General features: G+C 36.2%; 1 protein-coding gene across 34 annotated transcripts in view; it reads right to left on the bottom strand.

Annotated features, from left to right (window-relative positions):
• EXOC1 (exocyst complex component 1) overlaps positions 1-11,814 on the bottom strand; it is a 52,015-nt gene extending 40,201 nt beyond the window's left edge. For 9 of the 34 annotated variants that reach the window (XM_081065190.1, XM_081065169.1, XM_081065172.1 and 6 more), the window contains exons 1-4: positions 11,473-11,769; positions 7,244-7,377; positions 4,517-4,647; positions 1,452-1,611 (exon numbers count right to left, since the gene is read on the bottom strand). In XM_081065190.1, the coding sequence (XP_080921316.1) occupies positions 1,452-1,611; positions 4,517-4,647; positions 7,244-7,367 (415 nt within the window). In that variant the 5' untranslated portion in view covers positions 7,368-7,377; positions 11,473-11,769. Of the gene's footprint in view, positions 1-1,451; positions 1,612-3,706; positions 3,761-4,516; positions 4,648-7,243; positions 7,378-10,933 lie in introns of those variants that run through there. The other 25 variants (XM_081065196.1, XM_081065184.1, XM_081065177.1 and 22 more) reach the window with 13 other exon arrangements.
• Between the last annotated feature and the right edge of the window lie 3,994 nt (positions 11,815-15,808).

The following is a 15,808-nucleotide window of genomic DNA, read 5'->3' as shown; positions in this document are numbered from 1 at the left end:
AAGGAGTTAAGTAAAACAAAATAGAGAAAAGACAGAGGCAAGTGACTAAGTAAAGGAATAGTGTAAAGCATCTGAAACTTCCATTTTTATAGGTCAGAATGGTTGAATATTGGCAATTTTCAGATGTTTCATCCTGACAGAATAGAAGCATCTATTTTTAATTGTTAATATACAACTTAGGATGAATCTAAGTTTCCTAATACATAATTTAAGACAAATCTAAGGTTTTTTTCTTAAAAAGAGAGGGCAACAATTCTGTTCATTTGTATACCAGCTGTTATTTCAACTGCTTTCTTCGAGATAAAGAATACAACACAAATTGCATCCACAAGGCACAAAGAACCATTTTCTTACAATGTTTGTCGTCATGAAAGAAATTTTAAAAGAATAAAATCTCGTATTTCCAAAAATCAACAGTAGAGTTTTGTCTTGTAACACAAAATAATCCTTAGGAACGTTCCTGAAGATACACCAATCAAAATTATCCTAATTAACTTCATGTCTAATGAAGGATTTTATCCTGATAACATAATAGTTAATATTTATTGAGTACTTGCTATATATCTGGCATTGTTCTCATTATGTTCATATACTAATTTAATCCTCACAACAATGCTATGGGGTGGATATTATTATTATCTCTATTTCTGAGACATGGAAAACTGAAATACAGAATAACCCAAGTTAACAGAGCTAGTAAGTGACAAAACTAGGATTTGCACCCAGGCAGTCTCGCTTGAGTTGTGTTCTTAACCACTACACCTACACTCTGCACAAAAATATAGCTACAAAGATATTCATCTCAGACATTTTAAAAATAAGCAAAGATTGGAAAATTAAAACTAAACGATTAGTTAAATGAATTATAGTATATCTATACAATGGAATAATATGGTGCCATTAAAAATAATGTTGGGTAGGGAGAGGGGTGGTAGATGAGGGTAAAAAGGATCAAATATATGGTAATGGAAGAATAACTGACTTTGGGTAGTGAGCACACAACGTGATACATAGATGATGTATTACAGAATTGCATACCTGAAACCTATGTAACTTTACAGACAATTGTCACCCCAATGAACTTTAATTAAAAAAAATAATAATGTTGGGTAAGTATTTAATAACATGAAAAATGTTCATGATATGAAAAAGTATGTTAGGAAACAATGTAAATTTCTTTATTTAAAAATGCATTTAAGAGAAAAGTCTAGAAGAATATCTAACAAGATATTAATAGCAGTTATCTTTGAGGATTAAGTTTAAACATGATTTTTATTTATTTAATTTAATGTATCAATTTTCTGTAACAAAGGATCACTTCTACAATAAGTTATTTTGAAATTACTCTATAAAACAGGTTATTCAATGTTCTTATTATCTTAAATAATGTCAAATTATATAATCACTTACAGATACATTTGTTTCACATGTATATTTTTATTTAACTTTACCTTCCAAAAGCTGCGAACTAACATTGACAAAATCAATTTTCTTCCGGAGATAGCGCTGATTTAATTTCCAAATGCATGAAATAAATGCATTCTTTTCAGCAGTGCTGCTGGCAACCCATTTGTATATTTTTTCAAAATGTAAATCAAATTCAGGATTTTCCTGAAATAAAAATATACAAAAGAGAATTTTTTTTATCATATCCCATTTTCAATATTGTAAAATATATTCTCTCAAAAAAACAAAAAGAAGTTGAAGAAATCATTACCATTAAAAATTAGCTAAGTGACTTGCACAGAAGGGCTCAGAAAATTCAATTTATAGTAAAAACTTTGTCTACCTCCCAAAAGAAGCTGGACAAAAAAACAACACAGTGTTTTCGTAATTTTCTTCCTATCCCCCGTAAGTCTATGAGTAGAAATATAAGATGTCTATTTAATGACGTTGTGTCTCAGCTTCCTAGTCTGTAAGAGGACAACGGTCTGTACTTTTGAAGTGGACCTAATTTTTCTTTTTAAATTGCGTAGGGGTTTTCTTTGATAATGTACTACTATTCATAACTGTGGTTTGAACTAATTCCTTGATAAAGAATATATCTTCTAATTATAACATATGAGAAAAAAATACAATCTATATTCTGGTGTGGTTTTCAAGAACAAATCAGATAAAAAGCAGGGACTGCTCCTATCTGTTTTCAATTCTGAACATACAGAATGATTAAAGGTGTTTCAAACATCAAAAAGAAGCTCAACTGATGTGAAGCAATTGCACTATGCTCTCTATGAGTCTCATGAGCCACATTACCAGAATAATTTCATGCTAAGTCTCCCTTGAATGTAGAACTACTTGACTAGTATATAAAAAGTTAAAACATATGGATGTATACTTTTCTCCACATCCAAGTAATTAAAAAATAGATTCAAATGTTCCTAATGTTCTACAGAAGGCTAATTATATTCAATTAATTTAAAGTGTTATTTAGGGGGAACAAAATGTAACTACTTTAAAGGCAAGGGAAGTTATATCCGACTTTTACTGTGAAGACATGGCATAATTTAGGGACTTGACCTGTGGTACAATATTACAGTAGCATGGAACCACTAATCAGTTTAATTTATATCTCAATAAGCAGAAAAGGTAGTTGCATTATTACTTATAACAAAATCTAAGAATATTGGCAACTAATATGAAACTTGATGGGAAATCGTCTCTTCCCTGGGAATATTTCCCATAATGCCATAAAAAAAGCTGAGTGCTCTAGTGTCAACACTCACACAAATCAATGTGTGACAGTTAGGCTAATGTATAAAAATAATGTTAGGCTACGTATAAAAATTTTATGTTTTATATCCATATATAGCATACACACACCAAGGTGCCTACGTAAAATGAAAAAAAAATCAACTAAGCAAGTCAGCAATGAGGCATCAGCTGTAAGAAAACATTCAAATAAGCATTCAGCAAAGTTAGCAAATTATGCAAGTCAATGGGGTTGCAAAGTGCAAAACTATTAAAGGAAGAAAGGCTTTTTAATAAAGGTGTGTTCCTAAAATGCCCTTAAAGTATTTTCTCTTAAACAGAAACCTACCAAAAAGTCTCTACTCTTGATCTTTCCCCATAGTAACAGAAATTACTTGTTAAATAATTTATTCAATTGTTTATAAAAAATCCCATTTAACTGACTCTGGGTGGTGAACACACAATGGAATTTATAGATGATGCAATACAGAATTGTACACCTGAAATCTATGTAATTTCACTAACAATTGTCACCCCAATAAATTAAAAAAAAATCCCATTTAAATTTTCTTTCCAAACACATATACACACACAGACTCAAACCACCTGCCAAACCCTATTTTCATATGTTTCTAAAAATTGGGTGCTCCTTAGGGATAAAGCAAAGGCTCAGTTTGCCGAAAACACTTAGAGGAATTCTCTATATTTGAAAGAAATCTGAATTCTACAGATATGCAGGCCTCTCCTTAAGTTATTTTTGCTTCATTGAAAAATTATGTTGCACCTGACAATGCTGCCTGTCATTTTGTCTGGCTTTTAGTTTCTCACAGGTATGTACCAGGGTCAGGGTTACACCAGAATTTTATGTTATCAGATTGCTCTACAAACGTAACTTTTACTTCTTTGTGTCTTTGTAATACATGGATGAGACTTGTAGAGTTAAAGCAAAGGACACCTGTAATGAAATTAACATAAACCTTGCTATTAGCCCCATGGACAGTGCAAGCGGATTTAGTACCTGCATTCAGGAGCTGCGGAGGTGACCTTGGGCCGCAGAGAAAGATGAGGGCAGCTAGAAATGGATGAGAAGGAGAAAGCAACTAACTTAACTTGCAGAATTCTTTGAAGAAAGGGTATTGCTATGAAAAGCCTTGAATTGTCAGGAATAAAGGTGGTCCTTTAACATGATTATCATCTTATTCAACTGACTTGGAGTTTGAATATGGCTTAAATGAAAGGTGTAAGATTTATATTCTTACATCTTATTCTTTAAATTCCTAAAAATAAGCTATGTAACTCAATACCACTTCCTTTACTTGAGCCATAAACATCAGACCACGGCTTCAAAAGGCCAGCTTGGCTGCCTCAGCTGGTGACTCTACATTAATTCCTAAGTACTAAGAAAGACTCACTTTGGTTATATTATATGTGATTTTGAACTAGATTTTACCAGAACAATGATTTTTTAAAAACCACTCACACAACACACTACTTTAAAATCTGTACTAATTTACAGAATTTATACTAAGTAATCTTGATCTAAATATGGAAATGTAGTCGATATCATTTTGCTCTAGTTTATGTAATTTGTGCACAAACATAATTGTAGCTCAAAAAACAATGAAACAAACATACTATGTACTTATTTTTAGTAGTCTGAGAGTGAGGAAGGGAGAGTAGAAGGTTGATTAATACACTTTAGACTAATTCTTGGTTAGTTGATAGACCAAACCAACAAGATGTGATCATTTTAGAAGACATAATACTATGTGATACAATGAAAGGCACTTTTTGATCACAGGTCAAAACCTAAAAGAACCCAACATACTTTAATAGCATCCTTGGCATCTACGACAGCAAGGTCTCGAAGGGCCCACGCAATCTGCCTTTTGTAGAAATCTCCTTTATCAGACTTCTTGACTTTGACCACCTTCACCTGCACAGGGCGTTCAGTTGTTACTGTTGAGTAAAACACACACTTTCATTAGAACTCTCATTCATTGCTGGTGGAAATGCAAAATAGTACAGCCACTTTGGAAGACAGTTTGTTCGTCTCATACAAAACTAAACATACTCTTAATATAAGATCCAGCAACTCTGCTCCTTGGTATCTACCCAAAGGAGTTAAAAATGTACGTCTTCACAAAAAAATGCCCATGGACATTTATGTCTGCTTTATTCATAATTGCCAAGATGTCCCTCAGTAAGTGAATGGATAAATAAAACTGTGGTACATGCAGACAATGGAATGTTATTCAATATTAAAAAGAAATGAGCTATCAAGCCATCAAAAGACATGGAGGTACCTTAAATGCATATTACTAAGTGAAACAATCCATCTGAGAGGGCTACATACTGTATAATTCCACATATAACCTATATGCCATTCTGGAAAAGACAACACTATGGAGATAGTAAAAAGACCAGTGTTTGCCAGGGGTAGGGAGAAATATGAACAGAAAAAACGCACAAAGGACTTTTAGGGTAGTAAAACTACTCTGTGTGGTATTATAATGATGAATATATGTTGTTATACATTTGTCCAAACCCACAGAATGTACAACACTAAGAATGAACCCTAAGGTGTAAACTGTGGACTTTGGGTGATTGTGATGTCAATGTAGGTTCATTCTTGGTAAGAAATGTACCACTGTTGTGAGCGGTATTAATAAAGGGGGAGGCAATGTATCTGTGGAGACAGGGGGTATATAGGAAATCTCTTCACCCCCCTCTCAATTTTCTTGTAAACCTAAAAGTGCTCTAAAAAATTAAGTCTTAGAAAATTGTATTAATGCTAATAAGTTATTATTATGATAATAACTTAAAAATCAAAAAATCTAGACATAAAGAAATACCTAGGAATAAATACAACAACATATGTGCAAAGCCGTTAAAACTATGAAACTTATTGAAAGCCTTTAAATCCACAAACCTTACTGAAAGACATTAAAGAAGACCTAGAAAAATGCAGAACTGTACCATGTTCGTGGACGAGACTCAATTATCATAAAAATGCAAGTTCTCTCCAAAGTGAACTACAGATCCAAAACAATTCCAATAAAAATCCCAACAAATTATGGAACTTCTCAAGTTGATGCTAAAATTTAGGTGCAAGAATAAAGTATCAAAATAAGACAAAATAAAAACCAGATATAAGAAAGAATCCAGAAACAGATACGCTCACACTCATCACTACACATATGGACACAGGTAAGTTAAAGATTAAAATGTGAAAGGTGAAATTACAAAAATTTTAGAAGTATAATAATAATAAGATAATAAATTTAATAAGATAATATACGTGAATACTTTTATTACTCTAGGGTAAAAAAAGATATCTTAAATAAGAAACAAAAAGGGAAAGCCATAAAAGAACAGATTGATTGATTTCATTAAAATTATAAATTCCATTAAAAGCCATCATAAAAAGTGAACAGATAAGCCTCAAAATAGGATCTACATAACCAACAAAGTATTAGTATCCAGATTATATAAAGAACTTAAATTAGTAAAAGGACAACAAACACAATAGGAAAATAAGCGAAAGGCTTAAAGAGGCAAATTTCTTAGACAAGGAAACGAAATGGCTAATAAATTCATGAAAAGAGGCTCAATCTCATTATTAATTAAAGGAAATGCAGTTTAAAACCACAACAAAATACTATTTCATACCCACCAGACTGAAAACAACGTGTCAAAACCAAATATCATAACCAAGTTTTGAGTAGGATGTGGAAAACACAGACTGCTTGTGGGAGTGAAAACCAGCACAATTATTTTTGAAAATAATCTGGTATTAGAGCTGAAAATCCACATGCCCATGATGCAGCAACTCCACATTTACATACAGACCCTAGAAAATTAGTGCCTGTATATACCAGGATACAAGCACAAACATGTTCACAGAAGTGCTATCTGAATAGCAGAACCTGGGAATAAACCTCATGTTCATCACTAATCAGATGCGTGAGTAAATTGTGGTACTCTCAGAGTAGACTACTACACAGCAGTGAAAATGGAAGAATTATGGCTATATGAAACAACAGACAAAAATCACAAACATGAACATCATGTTGAGTAGAAAAAAATCACAAATGAACACATGCACTATGATTCAATTTAGGCAAAGTTCAAAGACATGCAAAACTAACAATATATTATTTGCTACTACAAACATACATGGTAAAGTGATAAAGAAAAGCAAGGAAATAGAAAATCAAAATTCAGGATACTAGTTACCTCTTAATGAGGGAGGGAAGGGAATGGAACAGGGGAGGGCACACAGGAAACTTCAAAGGTAATGGTAATATTCTTCTTATACTAGGTGGCGGGTATGCAAGTGTTCACACTATGGTTAGTCTTCACACCTTATATATTTATGCTATAGAAATTCTTTTGTAACTACTCAACATTTAATTAAAAACAATTTAAAAACTGAATTCGTGGGCTCATTTTTCAAATTACAGAGACAACGAGAATATTTAAAACAAGGAGGAAAAGTTCCCGAGGGAATAAAAGAATGCCAAACAAGAACTTTTTCTTACTAAATACCCACCTGTGGCACACAAAAAACAATTCTTTTTCTTTTTTCCTGCTTTGCAGACATTGACGATACTCAGCAGGCGTTCATCATTTGGTGTAAAAATGTCTCTCTGTAATGCATGCTTGATTGCTGTCATCTTTATTCAGCTGAAAAAAATCAGAATATAGGTATTAAGTTCATTCTCAAAACCATTCTATCTTATTGTTCCATTTACGATTAAAAATAATTTATTTATGGCTAATAAACATAGGGAAAATGATTTAATACATTAACACACATACATGATAAAAATAAAAAGCTGTATGTTTGGAAAACAAATTAGAGAACCAGTACTTTCAAATTCTAAAATCTTTGGAAGTGCTACCCAGATATCGTAATACAAAAAAAAAGAAAAAAATTTAAAACCCATGCTCAATCTTTTAACATTAAATTTCTCATATAAAGGACACTTACAACTCAATTATAACTCAACAATAAAAGACAAATACCCCAATTAAAAACTTGGCAAAAGATTTGAATAAACATTTCTCCAAAGATATACAAATGACCAATAATCCCATGAAAAGATGCTCTACATCATTAGCATTAGGAAAATGCAAATCAAAACCACAATGAGATGCCTACCACTTTACACCAAGATGACTAAAATTAAAAAGACAAGTGTTGGTAACGATGTGGAGAAAAAGGAACTTTCATACATTCCTGGTGACTGTAAAATGGTGCAGCCACTTTGGAAAACGGTTTGGTTGTTCCTCACAAACTTACATATGGAGTTACCATGTAATCCAGCAATTCCACTCCTAGCTATATACTCAAGAGAACTGAAAAAATATGCCCACACAAAAATGTATACATGAATAGTCAGGGCAGCTTTATTCACAATAGCCAAAAAGTAAAAACAACTCAAATGTCCATCAGCTGATGAACTGATACAACAAAATAAAATATTCTACCACATGGTAGAATATTATTTGGCCATTAAATAAACCGAAGTACTGATACATGCTACAACACTGATGAATCCTGAAAATATTATACTAAGTGAAAAAAGCCAATTAGGTTGGTGCAAAAGTAATTGCGGTTTTTGTAATTATTTGTAATCTTTTAAACCGCAATTACTTTTGCACCACATATTTTATGATTCTATTTACATAAAATGTCCAGAGTAGACAAATCCATAGAGACAGAAAGATCTGTGGTTGCCAGGGGCTGGGGGTAAAGAGGAATGAAGAGAGATTGCTAATGGGTGTGGGGTTTCTTTTTTGGGTGATGAAAATGTCCTGGAATTAGATAGTAGCGATGGTTGTATGACCTTGCGAATATACTGAAAAACACTGAATTATATACTTGAAAAGGGTGAATTTTATGATATATGAATTATGTTTCAATAAAGCTGTTATAAAAAATAGGTTTCTACTTATCTTCTTTTTCTCATATAATTCAATGCTTTTTAAAATGCCAACTTCAGTTAAATATTTTAAAAAATCTTTTCAATTTTATTTTTTGAATATACATATACATATATATGTATATATATATAGATATATATATATCTGCGTGCACGCTCATGAGTGTATTACTGTTTTGTGAAGGAAATGTAGTATTTCACGTGTGAACTTGCTTAGGAAATTCTACTTCTAACACCATATCTATGGGAAAATAAATTATGAGTTTTAAATAAATGACTTACAATGAATTTCTATAACAAAATGACACTTTTGCAAACTAGGTATCTCCTCCATTTTTCTCAATCTGTGAAAATTTGATCTCTGTTCCAACTCAAAAAATTGTTTCACCGCATCTCAGCCTCTAGTCCTCCAACCTCCCTCTCCTTCCTATTTTCTTTGCCCATCTGGCCTCCAGCTTAATTTCTTTTCCAACCGAGCCTGGAAGCAGGGTTCATTTCTCTACACCCACATTTTCATTAGTACTCCTTCAATTATTTTGCTCTGTTTGTAGACCAGTTCTCCGTTACCAATTTCCACTCTCCACTTCTCTTGGGCTAACGAATGCTGCTTAAGAAGGCCATACATATGTCCTTGTTCACTGCATTCATTACAAATGTCTAAGACAAGTCAAAGCTAAACTTTCAGTGTTGCTCAGCAATTCTTGAACATTTCCTTCAATGATTCCTCTTCCTACTCCCCATCAGTGTTGTTGCAAATCCTTATTCTTTCAATCCCCAACTCCAGTGTCTACCTCCTACCTCTCTGCAAATGAACTTCACCATTTACCCTGCAGAGAATATAGAAGCCATGAAGTACAATTTTCCCCAATTGTTTCCTCTCCCTCTCTCTACATCTTCACTCCATTCTGCCTATTACAAAATATCCCTGTTACTAAGTCTTCAGTATGTTCTATGGCCTACACACTATGTTAAAAGCTCTACTCCATTCGATGCCCGAGCTACACAAGATACTGGTCAGTTTACTTTCCTATATCTGGGTTTTGTTCATGCAATTTCCTTTTCTTGGAATTCTTTACTCCCTGGGAAATTCCAACTCATCCCTCAAAAGTCCTGCTACAATGTTATCTCTTCTGTGAAGCCGTCACACACACAACAAGAATTCCGTTACTACTGCTCTAACATTTCCTCTCTACTCTGCTAACATACCACTTTTAAACGATATTTTCTAGTTAGTTGTATGAAAAGTAGCTCCTTGTAGGCAAGGACCATGTCTTACTTATCTTTGTAATCCTAGACCTTGGCAAAGATCTAGTGTGGCAAAGACGTAGCAGGCATTTAATAAATTAACCAAAATGACAGTACCAAATAACATGATAACTGCTGCTTCTCTAAGAGTCCCCCTTTCCCACTCTCACATCTATAAACAAATGTCCAGGTTCAAAATCTGGCATATTCTCCTCCTCCATTGTCAACATGAAATTTGCTACCACATTCTGTTGATTTCGCCTCATCTACACATAATTTGTCCTTCCATTCTGTCCCCACTGCCAACACACTAACCCAGGTTCACATCAACTATATTTAACACTACAGTATCTGATTATCTCTTTGCAAGCTTCCACGACTCCAAGTCCCTCAACAAACAAGTGACATTAAAACAGCTTTCATCACAACATGCTCAATGTTTCACTCAAGTTCCCAAACACAAACCTCCCACTCCAAACCCTGTCATTCATTCTGGTCTTTAACTCTTTGCCTAGGTGCTTTCCCACATCCAAACCCAAATCACACGTCACGGTTTATACGAAGTTGATGCAATAAAGATCTTCATGCAAAGTGATCTCTGCTCTCAACTGCTACAGCACTTCCTGTATTAACTAACCCATCAAGCACTTGCTGATTGAAATCCTAAGTTTGTGGATCTCAAGAACTTTCTTGAAAGAGAGAGACAGAGAGAGACAGAGAGAGAGACACTCCGGCGTAGTTTTATGTTTTCTTAGTAGGTACCTAACAAACACCTCTTGAGGTTAACCTCAACTGAATAGTAAAAACTGGTCAAATGAATGATTGCTAGTGGTCAACAATTACCACACAGTCCCTCCTTGCTTAAAAGTAGAGTAGGTGGGGGAAGAGGGCGGCCGGGCACACCTCCTGAGGGAGGTGGGCGTAACGAGAGCCACCACAGGACCCCGTGCAGTCAGTGAACACTGATGCCGACTAAGCGGGAGGCATTGCTCCAAGTTACAGTGGTGAACACGACACACGTGTCCCTGAGGGACCCCCATCGCACTTACATTTTAAGGGTGCAGTGATGAACTCTACAGGCTTTAGCGTCCTTTTCTGTTAAGTCAATGAAGCCGTCACTGGAGATCCCCCCAAACCCATCTCCAGATTTAGGAATCCAGGTCTGACCACATGCCAGAGGCCGACACACACGGCTTACTCTGCGTGGGTTCCTGCTTCCTGACACTCGGCTGGACCTCACACTGCGTGACAAGGAGCCGGTCCCTGGGAGAGCCTGTGGGCGTCGGGCCCCGTGGGCCCTCAGGACGTCTCAACGCGTGGAGCCCTGTCACCCGGAAGACAAAACCGTGCACGGACACAGGGACGCGTACGCCAGACACTTAGCAGGAAATGTGGATTTGGACAAAGGGGAAGGCGCTGTCACGCCCTCCTCTCCCGGCCCACGCCGAAGAGCAAAGGATCAGGGCCGTGTCGCCCAAAGGAAACAGGGTTGCTGCGGGCGGATCCACGGAGAGGTGCGTGGGGACTGTTCTCCCAAGCGCCAGGACAAAAGAGCTGACGGGTGCTGCGAGCCGGCTTTGCGCCTTACCCAGACAGGCGGGGAAAGGAAGGGACGGTTGATAACGGAGGGACAGGTAGATCCCGGGAGAGGAGCCTCTAGGGGAACTGAGGAGCCTCCTCAGACCATGGCGCCCGCCAGTCCGCTCGTCTGTCCGCCGCCGGCACTACTGGCAGCCGCGGCCCAAGGCTTACCGCAAGGCGCGACCCAGAGGCGGCTGATCCAAGACAGAGACGAGATGCGGCGGGGGCGGCCACGGATACTAAGATGCGTCCCCCAAGGAGCGGTGAACTGGAAGTAACCTCTCCGCCACCACTTCCCATATCCGGCCACGTGACAGACCTCCACGCCGGAAGTCTACCCGGTGGAGTCGGTGATAGGCGTGGGGAGGCGGGGCAAGGTCTGGCCAGAGGGCGTGTCAAGGACAGGCAGGGGCGGGGCCTCTATCTCTTGGAGACTGATCTGGGAGCTGGAGATTTATTTTATTTTATTTTATTTTTTAAAAGTTTATTGGGGTGATAATTGTTAGTAAAATTACATAGATTTCAGGTGTACAATTCTGTGTTACATCATCTATAAATCCCATTGTATGTTCACCATCCAGAGTCAGTTCTCCTTCCATCACCATATATTTGATCCCCTTTACCCTCATCTACCACCCTCCTCCCTCCTTACCCTCTGGTAACCACTAAACTGTTGTCTGTGACTATGAGTTTTTGTTTCTCATTTGTTTGTCTTGTTCTTGTGTTGTTTTTGCTTCATATACCACATATCAGTGAAATCATAGGGTTCTCTGCTTTTTCTGTCTGACTTATTTCACTTAGCATTATATTCTCAAGATCCATCCATGTTGTCACAAATGGTCTTATATCATCTTTTCTTACCGCCGAATAGTATTCCATTGTGTATATAAACCACAACTTCTTTATCCATTCATCTATCGAAGGACATTTTGGTTGTTCCATGTCTTGGCCACCGTAAACAAAGCTGCAATGAACATTGGAGCACACATGTCTTTATGGATAAATGTTTTCAGATTTTTTGGCTAGATACCCAGGAGAGGGATTAGTGTATCATATGGTAATTCTATTCTTCATTTTTTGAGGAACCTCCACACTGCCTTCCATAGCGGCTGCACCAGTCTGCATTCCCACCAAGAGTGTATGAGGGTTCCTTTTTCTCCACAGCCTCTCCAACACTTGTTACTATTTGTCTTGTTGATGGTAGTCACTCTGACTGGGGTGAGGTGATATCTCATTGTGGTTTTTATTTGCTCTGATGATTAGTGATGTGGAGCATTTTTTCATATGTCTATTAGCCATTTGTATGTCCTCTTTGGAGAAATGTCTCTTCAGGTCATCTGCCCATTTTTCAATTGGGTTGTTTGCTTTTTGTTGTTGAGTTGCATGAGTTCCTTGTATACTTTGGATATTAGCCCTTTATCGGAGGCACTGTTTGCAAAAATCTTCTCCCATTCAGTTGGTTGCCTCTTTATTTTGTCGATGGTTTCTTTTGCTGTGCAGAAGCTTTTAAGTTTCATATAGTCCCATTCATTTATTTTAGCTTTTACTTACCTTGCCTTTGGAGTTAAATTCATAAAATGCTCTTTGAACCCAAGGTCCATAAGCTTAGTACCTATGTTTTCTTCTATACAGTTTATTGTTTCAGGTCTTATGCTTAAGTCTTTGATCCATTTTGAATTAATTTTGGTACATGGTCACAGATAGCAGTCCAGTTTCGTTCTTTTGCACGTGGCTATCCAATTCTCAAAGCACCATTTATTGAAGAGGCTGTCTTTTCTCCAGTGTATATTTTTTGCTCCTTTGTCAAAAATTATCTGTCCATATTTATGTGGTTTTATTTCTGGGTTCTCAATTCTCTTCCATTGGTCTATGTGTCTGTTTTTCTGCCAATACCATGCTGTTTTGATTATTGTAGCCCTGTAGTACAAGCTAAAGTCAGGCAGTGTGATACCTCCAGCATTGTTCTTTTTTCTTAAGATTGCTTTGGCTATTCGGGGTCTTTTGTATTTCCAAACAAATCTGATTTTTTGTTCTAGTTCTTTAAAAAATGCCATTGGGATTTTGATGGGGATTGCATTAAATCTGTATATTGCTTTGGGTAATATGGCTATTTTAACTACGTTGATTCTTCCAATCCATGAGCGCAGAATGTCTTTCCATTTCTTTGTGTCTTCTTCAATTTCTTTTAAAAATGTCCTGTAGTTTTCAGCATATAGGTCTTTTACATCCTTGGTTGAGTTTATTCCTAGGTATTTTATTCTTTTTGCTGCAATTGCAAAAGGAATTGATTTTTCTATTTCTTTTTCTGAGATTTCATTGTTAGTATATAGGAATGCGATGCACTTTTGTATGTTGATTTTGTAGCCAGCAACTTTACTATATTCGTTGATTGTTTCTAATAGCTTTTTGGTGGAGTCTTTAGGGTTTTCTATATATAGCATCATGTCATCTGCAAAGAGTGATAATTTAACTTTTTCATTCCCAATTTGGATGCCTTTTATTTCTTTCTCTTGCCTGATTGCTCTGGCAAGGACTTCCAACACTATGTTGAAAAGCAGAGGTGATAGGGGACAGCCCTGTCGTGTTCCTGAACGTAGAGCAAAGGGCTTCAGTTTTCACTGTTAATTATGAGATTAGCTGAGGGTTTGTCATATATGGCCTTTATTATGTGAAGGTATTTTCCTTGTATACCTATTTTATTAAGTGTTTTATTCATAATTGGATGTTGTATCTTGTCAAATGCTTTTTCTGCATCAATTGATATTATCATACAATTTTTGTCCTTTATTTTGTTTATGTGATGTATCACATTGATGGATTTGGGTATGATGAACCATCCTTGTGCCCCTGAGATGAACCCCTCTTGGTCGTGATGAATAATCTTTTTAATGTATTGCTGCATTCGATTTGCTAGAATTTTGTTTAGGATGTTTGCATCTGTATTCATCAGAGATATTGGTCTGTGGTTTTCTTTTTTTGTGTTATCCTTACCAGGTTTTGGTATCAGGGTAATGTTGGTCTCATAAATGAGTTAGGGAGTACTGTCTCTTCTTCAATTTTTTTGAAGAGTTTGAGCAGGATTGGTATTAGATCCTCTTGGCAGGTTTGGGAGAATTCTCTAGTAAAGGCGTCTGGTCCCGGAGTTTTGCTTTTGGGAAGGTTTTGGATGACTGATTCAATTTTGTTACTGGTGATCGGTCCATTTAGGTTTTCCAATTCTTCATGGTTCAGCCTAGGAAGTCTGTATGTTTCTAAGAACTTGTCCATTTCTTGTAACTTATTGAGTTTGGTGGCATATAGTCCTTCATAGTATTCTTGGATTGGAATGATTTTTCATTAAATATCTGCATGGCTCACAACTGCATCCCTTTCAAGCCTTCACCCACATGTTACCTCAGTGAGGTTTCCATGATAGCCCTATTTAAAGTAGTATTCTTTATCTTTCTTTTTTGCTTTGCTTTCTTCATGCTTCTTATTACATCTTGACATACTATGGCATTACATCCTGATGTATATGTTATTTGTTTGTTGGTTAGTATATTTGCTCTTTCCCTTTCTCTAGACTTTTGAGAGCAAGGACTTTTGTCTTTTTGTTCTTTGGTGTATTCCCTGTTCCTAGAACTCATATCAGTGCTCTTATTATGTTCAATGTACTATTCTAAGCACTTTATATTAACTAATTTAGTCATCACAACAACCCTATAAGGCAGGAATCTTTATTATCCTCATTTTAAAAACTAATAAATGGAGGCATAGAATAATTAATTGTTTAGCCTAAGGACAAATAGGAGGCACACATAGTAGTATTTCAATGAATATATCTTTATGTTACCACAGTCATCTGCACATATAGACTTGGGACGCAACTTAAAATAGTGGAAAGTACATGGCCACTGTGACCAAGACCTGGGTTTAAATCTGGTCTTTATTGGTTCATTGACCAATTGAACCAATTGTTCTTTGGTGTATTCCCTGTTCCTAGAACTCATACCAATGCTCTTATTATGTTCATTGACAAGTTACTTACCTCTCCATTGACAAGTTCATTGACAAGTTACTTACCTCTTCTGAGCCCCAGTTTCCTCATATTTAAAATTAAAAATAATCCCCATCTTTTGGGACTCTCATGTAATTTGCTGTTTCTTATAAGGCCCTTGGCACATCACTTGGCACATAGCAAGCACTCCAATGGTAGCTATTATTACATGCAATTTAGTTTAGAAGAGTGAACTAGATAGATTTATGTCCTTCAAAAACATATAATAGTCACTCAGGCCCTGAGGTCCTGTTTCCCTTTCATAGACAGAAGGCTGTACATGTTAGCATATATCATGTATGAGGCA

Source organism: Rhinolophus hipposideros (genome assembly GCF_964194185.1).
Source record: "Rhinolophus hipposideros genome assembly, chromosome: 1".
Classification (NCBI taxonomy): domain Eukaryota; kingdom Metazoa; phylum Chordata; class Mammalia; order Chiroptera; family Rhinolophidae; genus Rhinolophus; species Rhinolophus hipposideros.
This window is presented reverse-complemented; position numbering and strand designations above follow the sequence as displayed.